The sequence below is a fragment of the Somniosus microcephalus genome, chromosome 12 (assembly GCF_052327205.1).
Source record: "Somniosus microcephalus isolate GS21.2 chromosome 12, FLI_Smic_1.0, whole genome shotgun sequence".
Lineage (NCBI taxonomy): Eukaryota > Metazoa > Chordata > Chondrichthyes > Squaliformes > Somniosidae > Somniosus > Somniosus microcephalus.
In genome coordinates this window covers 154,102,371-154,128,333 of record NC_140998.1, presented here as the reverse complement: position 1 = coordinate 154,128,333, position 25,963 = coordinate 154,102,371, and the positions used below count along the sequence as shown (strand labels likewise).

Genomic DNA, 25,963 nt, shown 5'->3' with positions numbered 1-25,963 from the left:
GGTCACAGAGGACTATCAAACCCCCGAACAGACTAAATCTGTAGAAGGGGTGAATGTGATGAAATATGCCATTCATCAGGCACTGTATTCCCTGTGTTTAGTTTAGTTTCAGTTTCATTTCCTTACCTGTATTGTATTGTGTGTAGGGCTCCGCCCATACCTGGCCCCTACTTAAGCAAGCCCCAGCGTGTCTCACAGCAGTACAGCAGATCTCTGGATGAGAGACACTTCTCCAATGTGTATTACTTTTTGAGTTAATAAAAGCCTTGCTTTGCTCCGTTAACGTCGAGTCTCGGATTCATTGAGGCACATCACTATATAAATGCAAGTCTTTCTTTCTGTGGAGGCAGAGGGCATGGCTGAGGTACTAATTGAGTACTTTGCATCGGTCTTCACTAGAGAAGAGGATGCTGCCAATATAGCAGTAAAGGAGGCGGTAGTGGATAGCGATATTGCATAGGATAAAAATAGATAAAGAGGAGGTACTTAAAAGTCCAGCAGACACGTGGCAGATGAAATTTAACGCAGAAAAGTGCGAAATGATACATTTTGGTAGGAAGAACGAGGAGAGGTAAGATAAACTAAAAAGAGTACAATCCTAAAGGGGTTGCAGAGACCACGGGTACATGTGCACAAATCATTGAAGGTGGCAGGGAAGGTTGAGAAAGCAGTTAAAAAAGCTTACGGGATCCTGGGCTTCATAAATAGAGGCATAGAGTACTAAAGCAAGGAAGTTATGATGAACCTTTATAAAACACTGGTTCGGCCTCAACTGGAGTATTGTGTCCAATTCTGGGCATCGCACTTTAGGAAGGATGTGAAGGCCTTAGAGAGGGTGCAGAAAAGATTTACGAGAATGGTTCCAAGGATGAGGGACTTCAGTTACATGTATAGACTAGAGAAGCTGGGGTTGTTCTCCTTAGAGCAGAGAAGGTTGAAAGGAGATTTGATAGAGGTGTTCAAAATCATGATGGGTCTAGACAGAGTCGATAGAGAGAAACTATTCCCATTGGTGGTGTTGTGTATGTACCTTTAAGAGAATAACTGGTCTCAGACTGCAGTACCGGCAGTGACCACCCCTGTATAAAAGGCTCTAGTGAGCCTCTGTTGTTTCAGTTTCACTATTGACTTCCAGCAGTAAAGACTTGCTTTGTTCAGCTCCTGCTGTCCGTGTCTCAATCATTCACGGACGTAATACTGGCGACGAGCAGATACGAACCTACCTACAGTCTGCACCACCTCCTGGGATCCATTCCTACAGCGAAGTGACCAGAGGTCGAGGCCAGAAAGAAAAAGAAAAAAAAGCAGTAGAAACGGGCGTCGACCATGGGCATCCGCCCCTGTGTTAGCGGAGTTGAAGATTGCTGGAGAAGCTGTCGGAAGCGGGGCCTGGTTCCTGTCAACGGTGCTTCAGCTAATCGGGCTGGTGGCAGGTAGTGCACTGATCCTTCCTGGGCTGCGGCGGTCGCGAACTCGAGCGGGTGGTTTGCAACGGGGCCGAGCAGCGTTGTCGGGAAGAGGAGAGGGTGGAGCACGCAGGGCACAGCCGGTGCTACGAAGCCGGGCTGCGTATAGACCCGCGAAGAGGGAGGCAAGAGTCCCACAGGGTTGTTCCAGGAGCTGCAGGTTGCAACGGGAACCACGGAAAGCAGCGCTAACAGCAGCGGGGAAGAAGGCAAAGCGCGGGAGGCGCCATCTTAATCAGCGGGGAAGAAGGCAAAGCGCGGGAGGCGCCATTTTGTTAAATCGGGGAAGAAGGCAAAGCGCGGGAGGCGCCATTTTAGATTTGCAAGATGCCGAAGACTGGCTGTATCACTGCTTTTGATAATACAATAGAGGACTGGACCACGTATGTGGAAAGAGTCGAGGTATATTTTGAGGCAAACAAAACAGCTGAGGAGAAAAAGGCATCGATATTGCTAAATTTAATGGGCGCTAGAACGTACGGCCTATTGCGGGACCTGATTACTCCAGCCAAACCGAAGGCGAAGAGTTTTAACGAAATTGTTGCTGTCCTACAGGAACACCTAAACCCTGCACTGCTGTTGATAGCAGAAAGATTTAAATTCCACAGGAGAACTCAGCATAAAGATGAGAGCAATGCTGAGTACCTTACGGAACTACGCAAGCTATCAAAGCACTGCCAGTTCGGAGAAGGACTGGCAGATACCCTACGGGACAAATTTGTCTGTGGACTCCTGAGTGAAGGAACACAGAAGAAGTTACTATCAGAGAAAGAGCTGATGCTAGATAAGGCTTTTAGCGTGGCAGTATCGTATGAAGCAGCAGCCAGGGGAGCTACAGAAATTCAACAAAAGCCACAGGAATACGGCACCCACGAAATGACACGGGGATTTGCAAAATGTTATCGCTGCGGCAGAACTAACCATGACCAGAAGGACTGCTGGTCCAAAGACAAAATATGCAGGCAATGCGGAAAGATGGGACACATTGCACGAGTTTGCAGGTCTGGGAAGAAGACCAGCGACAACAAAAAGGCTACTAAGGAACCGTACAAGAAAGTACAAAAGATGACGGACAGTAGTACAAAAGATGACGGACAGTAGTTCCAAAGACCAGATGAGCGATAGTGAATCCGGGAACAGGAGAATAAGCTGTCTCAAACTTCACAATGTAATCGCAAAACAGGATCACCGAACCATTTGGGTCACCCTCACGATAGCAGGGTCCCAAGTTAAAATGGAATTGGATACAGGATCAGCGCTAACCGTCATGAATCGACGAGACTACGAGCGGCTATTTTCACACTTACCCTTGAGAGAGACATCCATCGTCTTGACGACGTATACGGGGCAAAAAGTATACCCCAGAGGAAAAATAAGGGTGCCTGTCGAATACAACGGCAAGAAAATACGGAAATTGTATCTCTACATACTGCCAAATGGTGGACCACCGTTATTGGGACGGGAATGGATCAGGAAGATAAACTTAGATTGGCACTCCATTCATGCAATGACGGTGAACGGTAAAAAAGGTGAAGACGTCACTCCTGGACGATTGTCAACAATCTTAGCTAACGCCAAAGAGGTATTTCAACAAGAACTGGGCACGCTTAAAGGCGTAACCGCCTCGATAAAAATAGAAGAGAATGCAGTTCCCAAGTTTTTCAAAGCAAGACCGGTACTACATGCAATTCGCCCAGCCGTCGAGGCAGAGCTGGAGAATCTGTAGAAGGCAGGTGTGTTGTCTAAGGTCGACTGGAGCGAGTGGGCGACACCCATTGTTCCTGTCATGAAGAAAACGTTAAGTAATAAGTCCGGGGAGCCAAGGAAGATTCGCATCTGTGGGGATTTCAAGGTGACGGTGAACCCAGTCCTTCACACAGTACAATATCCTCTTCCAAGGATAGAAGACATCTTCGCCTCACTGTCTGGAGGGAAGCGTTTTACAAAAATTGACCTAGCACAATCATATTTGCAGATGGAGGTTGAAGAGTCCTCTAGGAAGTATCTCACGATAAACACTCAAAAAGGTCTTTACCAGTATCATCGATTGGTATTCGGAGTAGCATCGGCTCCGGCGATATGGCAAAGAGCGATGGAACAAGTCCTGCAAGGGATTCCGGGGACTCAGTGTTACTTGGACGACATCCTTGTGACAGGTGAAGATGACAGTGAACACCTTAACAACCTAGAACAGGTGCTCACTAGACTACGGGAACTTGGGCTGCGAGCCAACCGCCCCAAGTGCGAATTTTTTAAGAAACAGATATCGTATTGTGGCCACGTGATTGATGAAGAGGGGTTACATAAGTCCCCTGACAAAATTGAAGCGGTTGTTAAGGCCCCAGCGCCTGAAAATGTGTCGCAACTGAGGTCATTCCTCGGATTGGTGAATTACTACCATAAGTTTTTGCCGAATTTGTCGACAATTCTGCACCCACTGAACGCCCTGCTACGAGCGGGAGTAGCATGGGAATGGAGCAATGATTGTAAGCAGGCTTTCCAGAAGAGTAAGGACTTAATCACTTCAAGGGAAGTATTGGCTCACTACAACCCAGCACTGCCGATCAGACTGGTGTGTGATGCGTCTCCCTACGGCATTGGAGCGGTACTGTCACATAAATTCCATGATGGTTTAGAGAGGCCGATAGCTTTTGCGTCACGCTCGTTAACTTCTGCCGAGCGTAACTACGCTCAGATTGACAGAGAGGCCCTCAGCCTAGTGTGGGGGGTGAAGAAGTTCAATCACTACCTGCACGGTCAAAAATTTACTCTACTAACCGATCATCAACCTCTTGTCTCCATTTTCAACCCTCAAAAGGGCGTACCGATAATGACAGCACAACGGCTGCAGAGGTGGTCCCTTTTCCTAGGGGCACACCAATATGACATCGAGTACAAAGGAACTAAACAGCATGGAAATGCTGATGGATTGTCACGCCTACCGTTGTCGACGGTGGAAGAAGACCTTGCAGTGGATCCAATGGAGTTATTCCACTCGACCATAGTCGAATGTCTCCCTGTGACGAATGCAAACATAGAAAAGGAAACACGGAATGACCCGACACTATCACGGGTCTATGATTTAACGGTGAAGGGCTGGCCAGCACATGGCGAACCACTGCTGCCAGCATTCTCGCCGAGAAGAGAACAGCTGTCAGTGTGCAGAGGAACCTTGATGTGTGGATCCAGAGTAGTAATTCCACCTAAGTTGACGGATAGAGTGCTCAATGAGCTTCATGAGGGTCATCTGGGAGGGGTAAAAATGAAGAATTTAGCCAGAGCGTTTGTGTGGTGGCCGGGAATCGATAGAGAAATCGAAGAGATGACCAAGAGCTGTGCAGGATGCCAGAAGGTCCAAAACGCCCCACCACAAGCTCCTCTGCATCCATGGGAGTGGCCCTCATCTCCATGGCAAAGGGTGCACATTGATTTTGCTGGTCCCTTCATGGACTCGATGTTTTTAATTGCGGTGGATGCACAAAGTGGCCAGAGGTAATAAAAATGTCCTCAACCACCACGGAAAAAACTATCGCAGTTTTACGAACCATATTCGCCAGGAATGGGCTGCCTGAACAGATTTGCTCTGACAATGGACCACAGTTTGTGTCTGAAGAGTTCCGGAGGTTCTTAAAGAACAATGGTGTTAAGCATTACACATCTGCCCCATATCATCCAGCCACTAATGGATTAGCCGAGAGGTTTGTCCAAACATTCAAGAAGGCTATCAAGGCAATGTGTAATGAAGATATACCCCTACAACACAAGGTGGACAACTTCTTGTTTGCCGACCGGAATGCGACACATGCGGTTACCAACCAAACTCCAGCCATGATGTTCTTCAATCGAAGACTACGATGCCGCTTAGATTTGGTTAAGCCAAACGTCCGACGAGATGTGGAGAACAGGCAGTTTCAGAATATGAAAGGCCGACCAGGAGTTTTAAGATAGGTCAACCAGTTTTGGCCCGGGACTACCGCACTGAGAAATGGCAGCCAGGAACGATTTGTACACGGCAAGGACCTCTCATGTATACCGTGGACGTTGGAGAGAGCATTGTAAGACGCCATGCTGACCAGATTCTAGTCACTGGAAAACGTCAACTCCACACCACGATCTGATACACCTGGTAATGAAATCAACGTACCAATTGCAGCTACCGCAGAACCGGTAATATTGGAAGATGAACCAAACAACGACATTGATCCCGACTCAACATTGCCAGAAGAACCTGATACCCCAAAGAGGCATTATCCAGACAGAATCAGGAAGCCTCCTCAAAGACTGAACTTATAATTGCTTAAACTTAACCAATGTATCTAGCAACCGTAATTGTGATTGTAATTAGTTATCATTTAGTTGTTAAATGAATGTTATGTACTGTTTATCTAAAAGGGGAGGAATTGTTGTGTATGTACCTTTAAGAGAATAACTGGTCTCAGACTGCAGTACCAGCAGTGACCACCCCTGTATAAAAAGCGCTAGTGAGCCTCTGTTGTTTCAGTTTCACTATTGACTTCCAGCAGTAAAGACTTGTTTTGTTCAGCTCCTGCTGACCGTGTCTCAATCATTCACGGACGTAATAGGTGGAAGGGTCGAGAACCAGAGGACACAGATTTAAGGTGATTGGCAGAAGAACCAAAGGCGACAGGAGGAAAAACCTTTTTACGCAGCGAGTGGTTAAGATCTGGAATGCACTGCCTGAAAGGGTGGTGGAGGCAGACTCAATCACGGCTTTCAAAAGGGAGTTGGATAAGTAACTGAAGGAAAAAAATTTGCAGGGCTACGGGGAAAGGGCGGGGGAGTGGGACTAGCTGAAGTGCTCTTGCAGAGAGCCGGCACGGGCTCAACGGGCCAATTAGCCTCCTTCTGTGCTAAAATCATAGAATGATTCTATAAGACATAGGTCACTAAATTCAATGGATTGATCAATATAGTTTTTAATACCAGATCAGTAGAATTCTACTAATGTGACACGATTCGTTGAGCAATGTGTACAGCTAAAGAGTGAAAAGACTTGATGGCCGTTGTGTTGACTGCACTGCTCTCCTGAAGCGCTGATTCTTGCTGAGAGACAGTTCCACAGTGACATTCCAGTACCCCGCCCAGATCACCATTCTTCATGTGAGCCTGGACATTGTGCATCAGCCTGCTACCAGTCCTCCCAGACGCACCAGACAGTTTTCACCCAGCATCCGCACACATCCAGCTGGAGCAACTTGATGGCGATGCGCAACAGGAACATTGGCGAACTTTCCCTGTCATTAGCCCAGGAACACCTGCCAGTTGTGCCTCTCCCGCCACAGGCCTGTGGGCAGCTAACTCAGTAAAGCCAGGGATTGAACCTGGGAGCGTCCTGGTCTGTACTCAGTAGCATTTACCCCAAGCAATAGGAGACTATATATAGATTCCATTTCTTCCCATGTTATAGTCAATACCTAATTACTTCTGCATCTGACTTTGTTCCAATACACATTTTGATTTCCTCCACTGATCATTTACATTAGCTCTGTATTTCATTGTTACTGTATTTCATTATTTATTGAAGCCAGCTCATCATTGAAACATCACACCATGCAGCAAAATGTGCAAGACGCAGCTTGCTCAAGCCAGCGAGCTGATCACTGTGCTTTGCAATCCATCCCTTACCATTAACAGAATTCGCTGAACTTGACACTAGCTCATACTTAGGTCAGCGTGTTCCAATACTGATCAAGGAACATGTGCAGCTAGACAGTGAAAAAAGGATCAAGTGAGTTCTAGCTCCTAGCCCTTCGATAACCTGCGGGGAATTATTCTTTATAAATACATGAGCATTCCTAGTCCGTCACCATATCCCAAAGTAATTGCAATCCACTTCTGCAACTTCTCACTGCATATAAATCAGTCCCAGTACAGCAGTGTTACTGGAGTTATATAGATCAGTCCCAATACAGCAGTGTTACTGGGCTTATATAGATCAGTCCCAATACAGCAGTGTTACTGGGCTTATATAGATCAATACCAATACAGCAGTGTTACTGGGCTTATATAGATCAGTCCCAATACAGCATTGTTACTAGGCTTATATAGATCAGTCCCAATACAGCATTGTTACTAGGCTTATATAGATCAGTCCCAATACAGCATTGTTACTGGGCTTATATAGATCAGTCCCAATACAGCATTGTTACTGGGCTTATATAGATCAGTCCCAATACAGCATTGTTACTAGGCTTATATAGATCAGTCCCAATACAGCATTGTTACTAGGCTTATATAGATCAGTCCCAATACAGCATTGTTACTGGGCTTATATAGATCAGTCCCAATACAGCATTGTTACTAGGCTTATATAGATCAGTCCCAATACAGCATTGTTACTAAGCTTATATAGATCAGTCCCAATACAGCATTGTTACTGGGCTTATATAGATCAGTCCCAATACAGCATTGTTACTAGGCTTATATAGATCAGTCCCAATACAGCATTGTTACTAGGCTTATATAGATCAGTCCCAATACAGCATTGTTACTGGGCTTATATAGATCAGTCCCAATACAGCATTGTTACTGGGCTTATATAGATCAGTCCCAATACAGCATTGTTACTGGGCTTATATAGATCAGTCCCAATACAGCATTGTTACTGGGCTTATATAGATCAGTCCCAATACAGCAGTGTTACTGGGCTTATATAGATCAGTCCCAATACAGCATTGTTACTGGGCTTATATAGATCAGTCCCAATACAGCATTGTTACTGGGCTTATATAGATCAGTCCCAGTACAGCAGTGTTACTGGGCTTATATAGATCAATACCAATACAGCAGTGTTACTGGGCTTATATAGATCAGTCCCAATACAACAGTGTTACTGGGCTTATATAGATCAGTCCCAATACAGCAGTGTTACTGGGCTTATCTAGATCAGTCCCAATACAGCAGTGTTACTGGGCTTATATAGATCAGTCCCAATACAGCAGTGTTACTGGGCTTATATAGATCAGTCCCAATACAGCAGTGTTACTGGGCTTATATAGATCAGTCCCAGTACAGCAGTGTTACTGGACTTATATAGATCAGTCCCAGTACAGCAGTGTTACTGGGCTTATATAGATCAGTCCCAATACAACAGTGTTACTGGGCTTATATAGATCAGTCCCAATACAGCAGTGTTACTGGGCTTATATAGATCAGTCCCAATACAGCAGTGTTACTGGGCTTATATAGATCAGTCCCAATACAGCAGTGTTACTGGGCTTATATAGATCAGTCCCAGTACAGCAGTGTTACTGGGCTTATATAGATCAGTCCCAGTACAGCAGTGTTACTGGGCTTATATAGATCAGTCCCAATACAGCAGTGTTACTGGGCTTATATAGATCAGTCCCAATACAGCAGTGTTACTGGGCTTATATAGATCAGTCCCAATACAGCAGTGTTACTGGGCTTATATAGATCAGTCCCAGTTCCCACCGGTGACTGACCTGTAACCACCAGTATTTCACCCCCGTGTTTAGAACAAACTCCAGAATTGTAGCGCTGGTTCTTTCGCACTTCAGGTTGGCAATGTGAAAACGTCACTCATCCATTAATTAGGCTTATTGAATTCCTATTGACATCACTGTAGTTGCAAGAGATGTTGACCCTTTCTTGGTGCAAACACAATCCTGCACAGTGTGTGTCTGTGTCTGTGTCTGAGATTCCTGCATTCATTACTGCACAGTGTTCTAACTCTGGCATCTTGCACATCCTCGATTTCCATCGCTCCAGCATTGGCAGCCCTTGCCTTCAGCTGCCGAGGCCCCAAGCTCTGAAATCCCCTCCTTAAACCTCTCTCCACCTTTAAGATGCTTCTTAAATCCTACCTCTTGGACCAAGCTTTTGGTCACCTATCCGAATATCTCATGTGGCCAGGTATCATTTTTTTTAGTTATGCTCCTGTGAAGCGCATTGGGATGTTGTTGTTGTAGTAAGGAAAGGAGGAGAGAAGCAAAAGGCTACAATTCAGAAAGTATTTAATTGGATGGAATGAGCTTTAGGACATCCTGAGGTTGTGAAAGACACCATGTAAATGCAAAGCCTTTCCTTTCCTTTCCCTTTCTCCACAGAGGAGGATCAGAGAGTTAGCAAAGGGAGGGGCGGTGGGCGGGGGTGGAGGGGTGCGAAAACAAAATTAAAGTCAAACAAAAGAAAACAACAGCTACCTTTTCAGAACATCCAAGCAGGTGAGTTCCCGATACAGGTGAATTCTGTTGGTCATTGCAATCAGTTTCTGTTCTGCACAAAAGTAATTGGGGAATCGGCACCTTGCTATCTCTACCAACCTGAAACACAAATATTAGGGTTATAAAATACACAAACGCAAATGTCATCAAGAGAACTCGCACAGCAGAGTGGGTCAAACACACCCCATTGCAGCATACAAGAGCCATTAACCTCTCTCGAAAAGGAATCCCGCACAGGCTCTTGGGCACTATCTCACCAGTATCGGAGTCGGCACTCTCTCACCAGTATCGGAGTCAGCACTATCTCACCAGTATCGGAGTCGGCACTCTCTCACCAGTATCGGAGTCGGCACTCTCTCACCAGTATCGGAGTCGGCACTCTCTCACCAGTATCGGAGTCGGCACTCTCTCACCAGTATCGGAGTCGGCACTCTCTCACCAGTATCGGAGTCGGCACTCTCTCACCAGTATCGGAGTCGGCACTCTCTCACCAGTATCGGAGTCGGCACTATCTCACCAGTATCGGAGTCGGCACTATCTCACCAGTATCGGAGTCAGCACTATCTCACCAGTTATCGGAGTCGGCACTATCTCACCAGTATCGGAGTCGGCACTCTCTCACCAGTATCGGAGTCGGCACTCTCTCACCAGTATCGGAGTCGGCACTATCTCACCAGTTATCGGAGTCGGCACTATCTCACCAGTATCGGAGTCGGCACTCTCTCACCAGTATCGGAGTCGGCACTATCTCACCAGTATCGGAGTCGGCACTCTCTCACCAGTATCGGAGTCGGCACTCTCTCACCAGTATCGGAGTCGGCACTCTCTCACCAGTATCGGAGTCGGCACTCTCTCACCAGTATCGGAGTCGGCACTCTCTCACCAGTATCGGAGTCGGCACTATCTCACCAGTTATCGGAGTCGGCACTATCTCACCAGTTATCGGAGTCGGCACTCTCTCACCAGTATCGGAGTCGGCACTCTCTCACCAGTATCGGAGTCGGCACTATCTCACCAGTATCGGAGTCGGCACTATCTCACCAGTATCGGAGTCGGCACTCTCTCACCAGTATCGGAGTCGGCACTCTCTCACCAGTATCGGAGTCAGCACTATCTCACCAGTATCGGAGTCGGCACTATCTCACCAGTATCGGAGTCACAGTCCCTTAAAAAAGGAAGACTTCCATTTTTTAAACAACTTATGTCTCTCAAATCATACAGCCGGATACCACAAACAGCGATAAGAGAAATTACCAGTTCATCAGTTTTTGGTGGTTCTGGTTGAGGAAGGAATGTTAGCCAAGACTCCGGGAATACTTCCTGCTCTTCAAATAGTCACGGGATCTTTACCACCCACTTAAACCAGCTGGAACAGGCAGAGGGAGGGCCTCGGATTTACATCTCATCCGAGAACGCAGAACTCCCTCAGTACTGCCCTGACGTGTCGGCCGAGACTACATGCCAGCAGCCTTCTGATTCAGAGGCGTACTCACTACCAACCGAGTCAAGCTGCTAGAATCTCTAGAATAATGACTTGAAAGCAAATCTCACGGCTATTTCACTAGTCTCGTGCTTATCTAAATTTAATTACAAACATATCACTCACAGATCTGCTCACCTCATGTGGCCAGCGCTACCATTAATGCAAGTTTGGGCACCAACTTTGGCAAGCAGGGAGCACAAAATGGTTGAGAGATAAATCATTCCTGACAGACAAGTGCTATAAACCAGTTACTTAAAACTAGGAGAGAGCAGTGGAAGTATCGTAAAACCTTGAGCATGAGCACTGGGAGGCGAGTGACCTCAGAGTGAGACCACAGTAAACATGAGAATGGTGCGCCAGGCACCGAACTACCTGTGGGCAACACCACGGAGAGACAAGGCTGCTTTTATTGCCCATCTCTCATTGTCTGAACACTGGTAAGGACTGGTGAGCCTTCTGGAAGCACTGCACTCCTTTTGGTGAAGGTGCTCCCACATGGGGTTAGGTAGGAAATTCCAGGATACAGGCACAGTGACGATGAAGGAAAGGCGATCCATGTCCAAGCCAGGATGGTGTTTGACTTGAATTGGAATTTGGAGTAGACGGTGTTTCCACAACATTGCTGTTCTTGTCCTTCTCAGGTGAGGAGGTAGGTGCTGTTAAAGTAACCTCGGCAAGTCGCTGCAGTGCATCCCGTAGATCGCACGTCCTGTAGCCACAGTACACGGGTGATGGAGCAGATGGATACTGAATCCAATGGCAGGGGCACCAATCAAGCTGGTGGTGTCGAGCTTCCCATGTGTTGTTGTGGCTGCACCCATTCAGGTGAATGGTGAGCATTCCAGCACAGTCCTGAATTGAGCCTTGGTGGAAAGGCTTTGAGGGGTGAGGAGGTGAGCCATTCGTCAAGAGTACCCAGCCTCTGCCCTGCTCTTGTAACCAGTCTTCATAAAATGGTCCAGTTCAGCTTCAGTCAATGATAACCCCCACCCCCCCACCCCAAAGGTGTTGATGGTGGGGGACTCGGCAATGATGGTGCCTTAGAGGATCAAGGAGAGATGGCTTGGCTTTCTCTTGTTGGAGATGGCAATTACCTGGCACTTGTGTGTCAACACTTTCCAGTCACTTCTCAGCCCAAACCTGGATTTAATCTAGGAGATTAACACAATAGTAAGGAAGGATATTACCTCTGATGATGTGGAATCTGTATGGGTAGGGCTGAGAAATACCATGGGGCAGAAAACGTTAGTGGGAGTTGTATACAGACCCCCCAAACAGTAATGCTGAGGTTGGGGATGGCATTAAATGGGAAATTAGAGATGCGTGCAATAAGGGCACAGCAGTTATCATGGGTGACTTCAATCTATGTACAGATTGAGCTAACCAAATTAGTAACAATACTGTGGAGGAGGAATTCCTAGAGTGTATACGGGATGGTTTCCTGGACCAATATGTCGAGGAACCAACCAGAGATCAGGCCATCTTCAACTGGATATTATGTAATGAGAAAGGATTAATTAGCAATCTTGTTGGGAGAGGCCCCTTGGGAAGGAGCGATCATAATATGATAGAATTCTTCATTAAGATGGAGAGTGAAGTAGTTGACTCAGAGACTAAGGTCCTGAATTTAAATAAAGGAAACTACGATGGTAGGAGGCGCGAGTTGGCTAGGATGGATTGGGAACGTTATTTAAAGGTTTGACGGTGGCTAGGCAATGGCAAACATTTAAAGATCGCATGGATGAACTACAGAATTTGTTCATTCCGGTCTGGCATAAAAATAAAACAAAAAAGGTGGCTCAACCGTGGCTAACAAGGGAAATTAGGGATAACATAAGATCCAAGGAGAGGACATAGAAATTGGCCAGAAAAAGCAGCAAACCTGAGGATTGGGAGCAGTTTAGGATTCAGCAAAGGAGGACAAAGGAATTAATTAAGAAGGGGTAAATAGAGTATGAGAGTAAGCTTGCAGGGAACATAAAAACTGACTGTAAAAGCTTCTATAGATATGTGAAGAGAAAAAGAGTCAAGCGTAGGTCCCTTGCAGTCAGAATCAGGGGAATTTATAATGGGGAACAAAGAAATGGCAGACCAATTAAATACATACAGGAAACTTTGTTATATCCGGCACCGACGGGACCGAGCTGTTGCCGATCTATCAAAACTGCCGGATATACAAAGTTAATGTTGAAGCATACGGAGGTTTTCATCTCCATATCTGACAACAAACACTGTTGCTTAGCAACAGCTTGTAAACAGTCGGCCCGTACCTTGGAAGCGTCTCTGTAGCTTAGCAACAGCTTCAGAGAGACTTTCCAGAGCCCGACTGTTGAAAACAAAACCACGAGAAGAAAAAAAACCTAACAAAACAGCTCCTGATTTCTGCCGGTAGATAGAGGTTTCCGGACATACAACCTCCGGATAAACCAAAGTTTCCTGTACTTTGGTTCTGTCTTCACAAAGGAGGACACAAATAACCTCCCAGAGATGTCGGGGAACATGGAGTCTAATGAGAGGGAGGAACTGAATGAAATCAGTATTTGTAGGGAAATGGTGTTAGGGAAATTGATGGGATTGAAGGCCAATAAATCCCTAGGGTCTGATAATCTACATCCTAGGGTACTTAAGGAAGTGGCCCTAGAAATAGTAGATGCATTGCTGGCCATCTTCCAAAATTCTATAGACTCTGGAACAGTTCCCATGGATTGGAGAGTAGCTAATGTAACCCCACTATTTAAAAAAGGTGGTAGAGAGAAAATGGGGAATTATAGACCGGTAAGCCTGACATCGGTAGTGGGGATAATGCTAGAGTCCATTATAAAAGATGCAATAGCAGAGCACTTGGAAAACAGTGACAGGATCGGACAAAGTCAACATGGATTTACAAAAGGTAAATCGTGCTTGACTAATCTACTGGAATTTTTTGAGGATGTAACTGGTAGAATAGAAAAGGGAGAACCAGTGGATGTGGTGTATTTGGACTTTCAGAAGGCTTTCGATAAGGTCCCGCATAAGAGACTAGCGTGTAAAGTTAAGGCACATGGGATTGGGGGTAAGGTACTGACTTGAATAAAGAACTGGTTGGCAGACAGGAAGCAAAGAGTTGGAATAAACAGGTCTTTTTCCAAGTGGCAGGCAGTGACTAGTGGGGTACCGCAGGGATCGGTGCTAGGACCCCAGCTATTCACAATATATATTAAATGATCTAGACAAGGGAACTAGATGTAATATCTCCAAGTTTGCAGATGACACAAAGCTGGGTGGGCATGTGTGCTGTGAGGAGGATGCAGAGAAACTCCAGTATGATTTGGACAGGTTGGGTTCCTCGGAGTCCACATCACGGAAGACCTCTGCTGGTCCCTCAATACCTCCTCTCTGGTGAAGAAGGCCCAGCAGCGCCTATATTTCCTAAGGAGGCTGAAGGGATATAACCTGTCACCCCTGATCCTCTCTAACATTTACCGCTGCACAATAGAGAGCATCCTGACGAACTGTATCACAGTATGGTATGGCAGCTGTAGCTACTATGACCGGAAAGTCCTGCAGCGGGTAGTCAAAACTGCCCAACGCATTACCGGCACCCGGCTACCGACCAGAGCACATATACCAGAAACGCTGTTTACGGAGGTCACGGTCCATCATCAAAGACCCTACCCACCCCAGCCACAGTCTGTTCGCCCTCCTGCCATCTGGGAGACGCTACAGATGCATTCGCACCCGTACGACCAGATTTAGGAACAGCTTCTTTCCCAGGGCTGTCATCCTACTGAACTCCACAAATAAACTCTAAAGCCTGCACATCTGCCAATGCACTTTATTATGGTTATGTTTATGTTAATGTATTACAAGCCAAATGTATGTTGAATGTTTAAATGTCTTAATCTAAATGTTCACTCTCGGGAGCCGCAAGCCTACATTTCGTTGTACTGCACTTGTGCACTAACAATGACAATAAAAGTTGATTTGATTGATTTGATTTTGATTTGATTTATTATACTGCATCTGCCCAATGTGGATAAATGCAAGGTTATCCACTTTGGTGGCAAAAACATGAAGGCAGATTATTATCTGAACGGCAATAGATTGGGAAAAGGGGAAGTGCAACGAGACCTGGGTGTCCTTGTGCACCAGTCGCTGAAGGTAAGCATGCAGGTGCAGCAGACGGTTAAGAAGGCAAATGGTATGTTGGCCTTCATAGCGAGAGGATTCGAGTACAGGAGCAAGGATGTCTTGCTGCAGTTGTACAGGGCCTTGGTGAGACCACACCTTGAGTATTGTGTGCAGTTTTGGTCACCTTATCTGAGGAAGGATGTTCTTGCCATGGAGGGAGTGCAGCATAGATTGACCAGACTGATACCTGGGATGGCAGGAATGACGTATGAGGAGAGATTGAGTCGATTGGGCTTATACTCGCTGGAGTTTAGAAGAATGAGAGGGGATTTCATTGATACTTATAAAAATCTGACAGGACTAGACAGACTGGATGCAGGAAGGATGTTCCCGATGGCCGGGGAGCCAAGAACCAGGGGTCACAGTCTAAGGATAAGGGGTAGGCCATTTACGACAGAGATGAGGAGGAATTTGTTCACCCAGAGAGTGGTGAACCTGTGGAATTCGCTACCACAGAAGGCAGTAGAGGCCAATTCATTAAATATATTCAAGAAGGAGTTGGATATATTTCTTAAGGCTAAAGGGATCAAGGGATATGGGGAGAAAGCAGGGACAGGGTACTGAATTTGGATGATCAGCCATGATCGCATTAAATGGCGGAGCAGGCTCGAGGGGCTGAATGGCCTGCTCCTGCTCCTATCCTCTATGTTTCTAGGTCCTGTTGTAGGCTGGCGTAGGCTGGCATGGGCTGTTTCATTATCAGAGGAGCTGTGAGTGGAACCGAACACTGAAATTATCAGCTAACAGCCCCACTAATAGCCTTATGATGGAGGGAATTCATTGATGAAGCAGTTGAAGATGGTAGGGCCAAGGATGCTGCCCTGAGGAACTCCTGCAGTGATGTCCTGTGATGACTTGCTTCTCACATTCACAATCATCTGACTTTACTTCAGGCATAACTCCAGCCAGTGGAGGATTTCCCCTTTGACCCACTGACAGTGCTCCTTGGTGCCATACTCGTAAAAATGCTGCCTTGATATTGAGGGCAGCTACTCTCACCTCGCCTCTGGCATTCAGTTCTTGCGTCCATGTTTGGGTCAGGGCTGTGATAAGGTTTGGAGCAGAGTTGTTCTGGTGGAATCCAAACTGAGCGTCAGTGAACAGATTATTGGTGAGCAGGCGTTGTTTGACAGCATTATTGATGACTCGTTCCATCATTGTACTGATGATTGGGCGGAGGTAGATAGGCTGGTAACTGGCCTAGTTAGACTTAGCGGGCTAGATTTTCGGGGAGCCGTCAGGCGGGGTTTCAGTCATGTGGGGGGGGGGGGGGAATCCCGAATTTGGGGGTACCGACACCATCCCGCCCCACGTAAGTTTCAGGGGCGGCGGGTACCCACCCCGCACTGGGACCCGCCGAAACCAGGCGGGAAGGAATTCGTGCCAATTAACTGCCTGTTAACAAGTAGTTAACAGGCAGTTTTTAGCCTAATCCCTATTTTGAGGGGTTTCGTGGGGTTTTCCCCAACGGCTCCAAACCACGCCAGGTAGAGCAGGCGGGCCGTCGGGTTGAAGGAGTTGGAGGGGTCGCGATGTCGGCGCTCAGGTGAGTGATGGGTACATGAGTGCAAAGGTAAGTGTGTTTGGTGTGTCTAAAGTTTGTAAAGAACTTCTACTTACTTGTACTTACCTTAACAGCCTTTCTTCCTGTAGCCGTCGGGAGCGCATCACTCAGCCAGAACGTAAAGCTGAACGGCTGCGATCTGTCAAAAGTGACAGCCTTCAGCTTTGAGTGCCGGTGTGAGTTCTAACTGAGTCTGTGCAGAATGACTCATGTCAGAACTCAGACTGTCAGTGTTTGACAGCTTCAAACAGCTGTCAAACGCTGATATTTCATCTGTCAAGGACTCTTGACAGATGAAATTTCAGTCTGTGACGTCACCTGTTGCCGGGTGGCCCTTAATTGGCCTGCTGAGCCCGCTGGGCGGGCTCAACAAGATCAATCAAGGGAAAATCGCGCGGATTGGCCGGACGTCGAAGTAGGCGGGTCAAAAACCCGAAAGGGGAAGTCCCGCCTTCTTCCCGACAGGTTCGGCAAAATCTACCCCATCATGTTTTTTTGTGCATAGGACAAACCTGGTCAATTTTCCACATTGTCGGGTAGATGTCAATGAGATACCTGCACTGTAACAGCTTGGCTAGGGAGCAGCTAGCTTTGGTGCACAGGTCTTCAGCACTACAGCCGGGCTTTGTCACAACCCATAGCCTTCGCTGTGTCCAACGCACTCAACTGTTTCTTAAAGTCATGTGACGTGAACCAAATTGGCTGGACACTGGTATCCAAAGTGATGAGGACCTCAGGAGGAGGCCGAGTAAAATTACCTACTCAGTACTTCTGACTGAAGACATAGAAACATAGAAGATAGGAGCAGGAGTGGGCCATTCGGCCCCTCGAGCCTGCTCCGCCATTCAATGCGATCATGGCTGATCATCCAAATTCAGTACCCGGTCCCTGCTTTCTCCCCATACCCCTTGATCCCTTTAGCCTTAAGAAATATATCCAACTCCTTCTTGAATATATTTAATGAATTGGCCTCTACTGCCTTCTGTGGTAGAGAATTCCACAGGTTCACCACTCTCTGGGTGAAGAAATTCCTCCTCATCTCAGTCCTAAATGGCCTACCCTTTATCCTTAGACTGTGTCCCCTGGTTCTGGACTCCCCAAACCATCGGGAACATTCTTCCTGCATCTAGTCTGTCCAGCCCGGTCAGGATTTTATAAGTTTCAATGAGATCACCTCTCATTCTTCTAAACACTAGCGAGTACAAGCCCAATCGACCCAATCTCTCTTCATATGTCATTCCTGCCATCCCACATATCAGCCTGGTGAATCTTCGCTGAACTCCCTCCATGGCAAGAACATCCTTCCTCAGATAAGGCGACTAAAACTGCACACAATACTCAAGATGTGGTCTCACCAAGGCCTTGTACAACTGCAGCAAGACATCCTTGTTCCTGTACTCAAACCCTCATGCTATGAAGGCCAACATACCATTTGCCTTCTTAACCGCCTGCTGCACCTGCATGCTTACCTTCAGCGACTGGTGCACAAGGACACCCAGGTCTCGTTGCACTTCCCCTTCTCCCAATCTATTGCCATTTAGATAATAATCTGCCTTCCTGCTTTTGCCACCAAAGTGAACAACCTCACATTTATCCACGTTATATTGCATCTGCCATGCATGCTTCTGCCCAATCACCCAACATGTCCAAATCATCCTGGAGTTTCTCGACATCCTCCTCACCGCACACTCACCCACCCAGCTTTGTGTCATCTGCAAATTTGGAGATATTACATCTAGTTCCCTTGTCTAGATCATTTAATATATATTGTAAATAGCTGGGGTCCAAGGACCGATCCCTGCGGTACCCCACTAGTCACTGCCTGCCACTCGGAAAAGGACCCGTTTATTCCAACTCTTTGCTTTCTGTCTGCCAACCAGTTCTCTTTCCAAGTCAATACCTTGCCCCCAATCCCATGTGCCTTAACTTTACACGTTAATCTCTTATGCGGGACCTTATCGAAAGCCTTCTGAAAGTCCAAATATACCACATCCATTGGTTCTCCCTTATCTATCTTACCAGTTACATCCTCAAAAAATTCCAGTAGATTAGTCAAGCACGATTTACCTTTTGTGAATCCATGTTGACTTTGTCCGATCCTGTCACTATTTTCCAAGTGCTCTGCTATTACATCTTTTATAATAGACTCTAGCATTTTCCCCACTACCGATGTCAGGCTTATCGGTCTGTAATTCCCCATTTTCTCTCTACCACTTTTTTTGAATGGTGGGGTAACATTAGCTACCCTCCAATCGATGGGTACTGTTCCAGATTCTATCAAATGTTGGAAGATGATCAGCAATGCATCTACTATTTCTAGGGCCACTTCCTTAAGTACCCTCGGATGTAGATTATCAGGCCCTGGGGATTTATCGGCCTTCAATCCCATCAATTTCCCTAACACCATTTCCCTACAAATACTGATTTCTTTCAGTTCCTCCCTTTCATCAGACCCTATGTTCCCCAGCATCTCTGGGAGGTTATTTGTGTCCTCCTTTGTGAAGACAGAACCAAAATATGTATTTAGTTGGTCTGCCATTTCTTTGTTCCCCATTATAAATTCCCCTGATTCTGACTGCAAGGGACCCACGCTTGACTTCACCAATCTTTTTCTCTTCTATAAAAGCTTTTACAGTCAGTTTTTATGTTCCCTACAAGCTTACTCTCATATTCTATTTTCCCCTTCTTAAGTAATCCCTTTGTCCTCCTTTGTTGAATCCTAAATTGCTCCCAATCCTCAGGATTATTGCTTTTTCTGGCCAATTTATATGTCCTCTCCTTGGATCTTATGCTATCCCTAATTTCCCTTGTTAGCCACAGTTGAGTCACCTTTTTTGTTTTATTTTTGTGCCAAACTGGGATGAACATTTTCTGTAGTTCATCCATGCGGTCTTTGAATGTTTGCCATTGCCTATCCACCGTCAACCCTTTGAATGACATTCCCCAATCAATCCTACCCAACTCGCGCCTCAGACCATCGTAGTTTCCTTTATTTAAATTTAGGACCCTAGTCTCTGAGTCAACTACTTCATTCTCCATCTCAATGAAGAATTCGATCATACAGGAAACTTTGTGCTATCCGGCACCGACGGGACCGAGCTGTTGCCGTCTCATCAAAACTGCCGGACAAACCAGCGCTAATGTTGAAACATACGGAGATTTTGAGCTCCGTATCTGGCAACAAACCCTGTTGCTTAGCAACAGCTTCTAAACAGTCGGCCGTACCTTGCAAGCGTCTCTGTAGCTTAGCAACAGCTTCAGCGAAACCTTGCAGAGCCTGACTGGTGAAAAAAAAGCAACGAAGAAAAAAAACCTAACGAAACGGCTCCTGATTTTTGCCGGTGGCTCGAGCATTCCGGACAGTTAACCTCCGGATAAACCAAAGTTTCCTGTATTACGATCGCTCCGACCCAAGGGGCCTCGTACAACAAGATTGCTAATTAATCCTTTCTCGTTACATAATACCCAGTCTAAGATGGCCTGATCTTTGGTTGGTTCCTCGACATATTGGTCCAGGAAACCATCCCGTAAACACTCCAGGAATTCCTCCTCCACAGTATTGTTACTAATTTGGTTAGCCCAATCTATATGTAGATTAAAGTCGCCCATGATGACTGCTGTGCCCTTATTGCACGCTTCTTTAATTTCCCTTTTAATGCCATCCCCAACCTCCGCCTTACTGCTTGGAGGTCTATATACCACTCCCACTAACGTTTTCTGCCCCTTGGTATTTCTCAATTCTACCCGTACAGATTCCACATCATCAGAGCGAATATCCTTCCTTATAATTGTGTTAATCCCTTCTTTAACCAATAATGCTACCCCACCTCCCTTTCCTTTTTGCCTATCTTTCCTGAATATCGAATACCCCTGGATGTTGAGTTCCCAGCCTTGGCCATCCTTGAGACACGTTTCCGTAATCCCAACCAAATTATATTTGTTTACCTCTATTTGCGCAGCCAATTCATCCACCTTATTACGAATGCTCCTCGCATTAAGACACAAAGCCTTCAGGCTTATTTTTTTTTTTTTTTAACGCTCTTAGACCTATTAGAATTATTATTTAATGTGGCCATGTTTGATTTAAACCATTGATTTCTCTGACTGCCACTTTTGTTTTTCTCCTTCCTTTATTTTGCTTTTATCCTTGTTTCCCTTTCCTCTGTCCCCCTGCTCAGGTTCCCAACCCCCTGCCATCTTAGTTTAAACCCTCCCCTGGAGCACTAGCAAACACACCCCCTAGGACATCGGTTCCAGCCCTGCCCAGGTGCAAACCGTCCGGTTTGAACTGGTCCCACCTCCCCCAGAACCGGTTCCAATGTCCCAGGAACTTGAATCCCTCCCCCTGGCACCATTCCTCTAGCCACGTATTCATCCGAAATATCCTTCTATTTCTACTCTGACTAGCACGTGGCACTGGTAGCAATCCTGAGATTACTACCTTTGCAAGACACTTGCAAACACTTCAGCCTTGTCGCTTGCATTCACTTGTTGGGCTCCACCATGACTGAGGATGGGGATGTTCATGGAGCCAGTTAGTTCTCTGGTTGTCTACCACCATTCCTGACTGGGTGTGGTAGGGCTACAGAGCTTTACTATGATCCGTTAATTGTAGGACTGCTTAGCTCAGTCTCTAACCTGCTGTTTTGTGTGTTTAACATGCAAGTAACCCTGTTTCATTAGGTCTATACCTCATTCTACAATATGTCTGGTTCTGCTTCTGCTACCTTCTGCATTCTATTAAACCAGGGCTGCTCTCCCAGCTTGATGGTAATCAAGGAGTGAGGGTTGTGCCATGAGATTACACATTGTGGTGATATACAATTCTACTGCTGCTGATGGTCTCATGGATGGGCTGCTTGATCTGTCCTTAGTCTGTTCCCACTGAACACAATGGAGAATACTACAGTGGTGGAAATGCAACATTTTCTTCACAAGCATTGTACAATGCTGCCACATTCAGGTGTGCTATCGACAGGGTGAGGACGAGGTCAAAGTCGGCTATTTCCTAGTGTTGGTTCCCTCACCATTTGAAGCAGGCGCAGTCTGGCAGCTATGCCCTTCAGGACTCAACCAGCAATTGCACTAATGAGTCACTTGGTGATGGATATTGAAGTGTCCCATCCAGAGTACATTCGGTGCTCTTGCTCCCTCCAAGTGATGGAGGAGTACTGATTAGTCAGTTGAAGGGGGCGGTAGGTAGTGATCAACAGGTTTTATTGACCTGGAGCCGCAAAACTTCATGGAGTCATAAGTCAATGTTTAGCCTGATCATACATCACTGTGCCTCCACCTCTGGTGAATCTATGCCTGCAATGGGACAGGACGGTGATGGAAGAGTCTGGGATGTTGGCCGATAGATATGACTCTGCCAGGAATATGGTCAGGATGCTGCTTAACTAGTCTATGGGACAGCTCTCCCAGCTTTGGCACCAGCAAGAGAGATGAGGAGAACGTTGCAGAGGTTAACTAGCCCGAAATTGCCTTCCCTTCATCCTGATGAGCTGCCTCGCTCGTTGCTGATAGATTTCCTCATTCATTAGTTACAACAGGTTGGCTTGCTAGGGCACTTCAAATGGCATTGAGAGTCAACCACATGACCAGTTAGGGGTGGAAGGCTTTCTTCCCTAAAAAGGACATGAATGAACCAGTTGGGACTTTACAACAAATTGTCATTTTCTGGTACTAGCCCACAAAACACCAGGTTTATTGAATGCAATTTCCCAACTTGCCATGGTGGGATTTGAAGTGAAGATTTGAATGCATTCTTCTGGGTTTTCTAGCCCAATACCATAACCACTGGGCTACCGCACCAGCACTAGTATTAAATATTATAACCATTCCGCTCACCTTTCGGCACTAAAAGCAGACTCAGTGTCGATGTAAATGACTGCTCCATCCAGACCGCCCATACTGACAGGCAAGGTGGCCAACACACTCAGCATTATACAGAACTGAGTCTTTCCACAGCCCGAAGGACCCGTCACCTGAAAACAGAGAATCTTATTGGGAACGGTTCTGTGAACAAGAGCCAACACCAGACCAAATAACAATGTGAAATAACAACACATGCTACACTCAACCACAAAAGTTGCCCCACAAATTGATTCGTATCTTTGGAATACAAAAGACAGAGTTAGTCAGGGCCTAGGAAAACTTGGTGACCTGCAACACTCACATCACTCCACCACAGCAGAGTTAAATAAATTAAGAACTCATGTTGTTTAAACACTGCTTAAAACTCCCTCAGTGGGCAAGTGCACCATGCTTTGTGGTACAGATCAGAGTGGTCCCAGGTTGGATTCCCTGGTGTGTGCCGAGTTGCCTAGTCTCAGCCAGGGTACTACACTTAGCCTTAATGTCCTGTCTACAAAGGAGCAGAAATCAATTGGTTATGGGTGCTACAACTGATGGGAGTGACCCTGCTGCTGGTCTGCAGGCGGGTGTGCGGAGATGCCACTGGGCGGCAGCAGCAGCACCATGCCACAGCAGGAAATGCATTCTTCAGCAAGAGGAGTGTAGAAGGCTACAGCCCAGAAACATAGCATGTTGGGACAACCCAGGAGGCCAAGGAAACTAGATGTGGCTCATTCCTGCCAGACTTCAACTCCAGCTTCATGAATACGGACGAGGTGTTTCTACACAGGGAAGGAGGGAATTTTGATCTGTCCCACTCTCATGAACCGAGGAATGCTCAGTTAAAGAGCAACAATGCTAAATGTCGACCTTACCGATCAGATCAATACAACACAGCTGCTACCGACAGCAAAACAGCTGGGCAACCACAGATCACTTCAAAAGTGCCCAGGCAATCTGGTGGTACATCATCCAACCTGGATCACATGTCATCTACAAGCCTCAACAGTAAGCGATTTGGGAGCACTTAAGGGGTGGGGGGGGGGCGGGGGGGGAAATCAGTCTGAACACTGGCCGATTAGTGTGTGGGGCTGGGGAGGGGGAAATCAGGACTCAGTCTGGCGCTATCTTCGCTTGATCCACATTTGGTGAAAATTTCCGCTGTTCACCCAGTAAGCAGTTTGGCACAGCACTGAATTCACCCAACATATACTCAGAGTAAATCTCAGATGTTGAGGGCTATTGTACGTGCTGCAGTGGAACACTTCTCACATGCAAGTTGTGATGTGAAATCACCTGCTGTTAAAATGACCAGGTAAGGAGTTGATAGGATCAGAGTGGATTGGGAGATTCCTTGAAGCATACCTCAGTGAGAGTTCCACAGGCTAGTCCACCATGAAGGACCTCATCGAGCTCGGCCAGAGAGGTGGGGAAGAAAGCGGTGGAGGGTTGAGAACATCTTTCAGTTTTCATTTCAAGTGCCTGACAATAACAAAAATAAACGTTTAAAATAAAGCGCAGCCCAGCAATGACTTCATAACGTTATCAGTCGACAACTTAAAATAACGGGGGCAGATTTTAAACTGGCCGCCCGGGAGAACAACTGCCGAATGCCGGATTGGAAATGTAAAGCGGGTGGATTCTATAACGGGCGGGCAATCTGCCAGTTTTAGGCCCGGGCAGCAAGTTGATAGTCTACCCCAATGGTATTTGGTTTTCTTCCCGATTTTCTCCCGTCTCCTGAAGACCCTGACTCCTGCCAAGACATGGTTCTATGGGCACTGGCCGTCCTCAAGCTGTCCACTGTTCATGCATGAACCCGAACTGTGGAGCACATCACAACTGAAGTAGGGTTCTATGGACCCAGGCACTCCTCACCCAAGGGTCTTTTGTTGACCTACATTGGATCCCGGTCCAATTTTAAAATTCTCATTCTTGTGTTCATGGTCTTGCCCCTCCCTATCTCAATAATCTCTTCCAGCCCTACAACCCTCCCAGATCTCTGCGCTCCTCAAACTCTTGCGCACAGCCGATTTTAATCGCTCCACCATTGGCAACCATGCCTTCAGCTGCTTAGGCCCTAAGTTCTGGAATTCCCTCCCTAAACCTCTCCGCCTCTCTCCTCCTTTAAGACACTCCTTAAAATCTACCTATCTAACCAAGCTTTTGGTCACCTATCCTACTATCTCCTGATGTGGCTCGGTGTCAATTTTTGACTGCTAACGCTCCTGTGAAGCGCCTTGGGACGTTTTACTATGCTGAGGGTACTATATAAATGCAAGTTGTTGTTGACATGGAAGCCCAGGCAGTGAGTCTATTGTTCATGTCTGAACCCAGACTGTGGAACAGTATCACAGCTGAACCCAATCTGACGTTCACATGCGTGCAGTCTCCGATTGGGCTCAGGAGTAGGAACCCTGGCCGACTTTCATCCACCTTAACCCAGGTGTACTCAAGCCAATTGTAGCACTCTGACTGTCGTCCTGGCTGGGATTGGTTAATTTATAGGCCAGAAGTCAAACCCCAGACTTTCTGAACTGCAGTACATCAGGAGTTATGTTTACCCATTTAGGCCACTGGGGGAACTGTAACTAATACTTATTTCCCTCCCAGAGGCCTAGTGGTGTATGTAGGTAGTGACCTTTTAAATCGATCCTGAATCCAAACTGAACTTGAACTTGATTCAAAATTTAGCTCAGTTCAGTGTTAGTAACAAAGCAGCAAATATGAGCACGGCAGAGGCAGAGCTTTCCTCCCACAAATAGGGAACCTTTCTGTGCTACATTTCTTAGATCACTTTAGATGGATGATGTGCGTGATTTAGAAGTTGGCTTCATCCAAGCTGTAACTGGAAAAAAAAAAGAGTTCTCTTGTCCCAGTGTTAGAGGAGTTGCCAAGATACTAAACTGCCCCGATTCATCAACATTTCAATCAGACTCATTTGGCCGAGATAGTATCCTCATTGATAAGGTTTCCTGTCTTCACAATAGTGTCAGATCACTTGATGTCTGGGTCAGCCCTTTTGGGATGTTAATTTTTACAAACTGAGAGAAGTAGACAAAGTCATTATCAGTAATAAGAATGAAAAACATTGGAAAAACACAACCGGTCAGGAAAGCATCTGTAAAGAGAAAAGACAGATGATGACATTTTGGGTGTGTACCCTTCATCAAAGAACATCCCCACCTTCAACGATGGCGGAGCCCAGCACGTGAGT

At 46.5% G+C, this 25,963-nt stretch overlaps 1 protein-coding gene across 1 annotated transcript in view; it reads right to left on the bottom strand.

The window, feature by feature from the left end:
• Nucleotides 1–25,963, bottom strand: part of rad51b (RAD51 paralog B) — a 341,233-nt gene that overhangs the window by 308,561 nt on the left and 6,709 nt on the right. The window contains exons 4-6 of the mRNA XM_086003681.1: nt 24,112–24,228; nt 22,741–22,877; nt 9,653–9,772 (exon numbers count right to left, since the gene is read on the bottom strand). Of these exons, the coding sequence (XP_085859807.1) occupies nt 9,653–9,772; nt 22,741–22,877; nt 24,112–24,228 (374 nt within the window). The remainder of the gene's footprint in view (nt 1–9,652; nt 9,773–22,740; nt 22,878–24,111; nt 24,229–25,963) is intronic.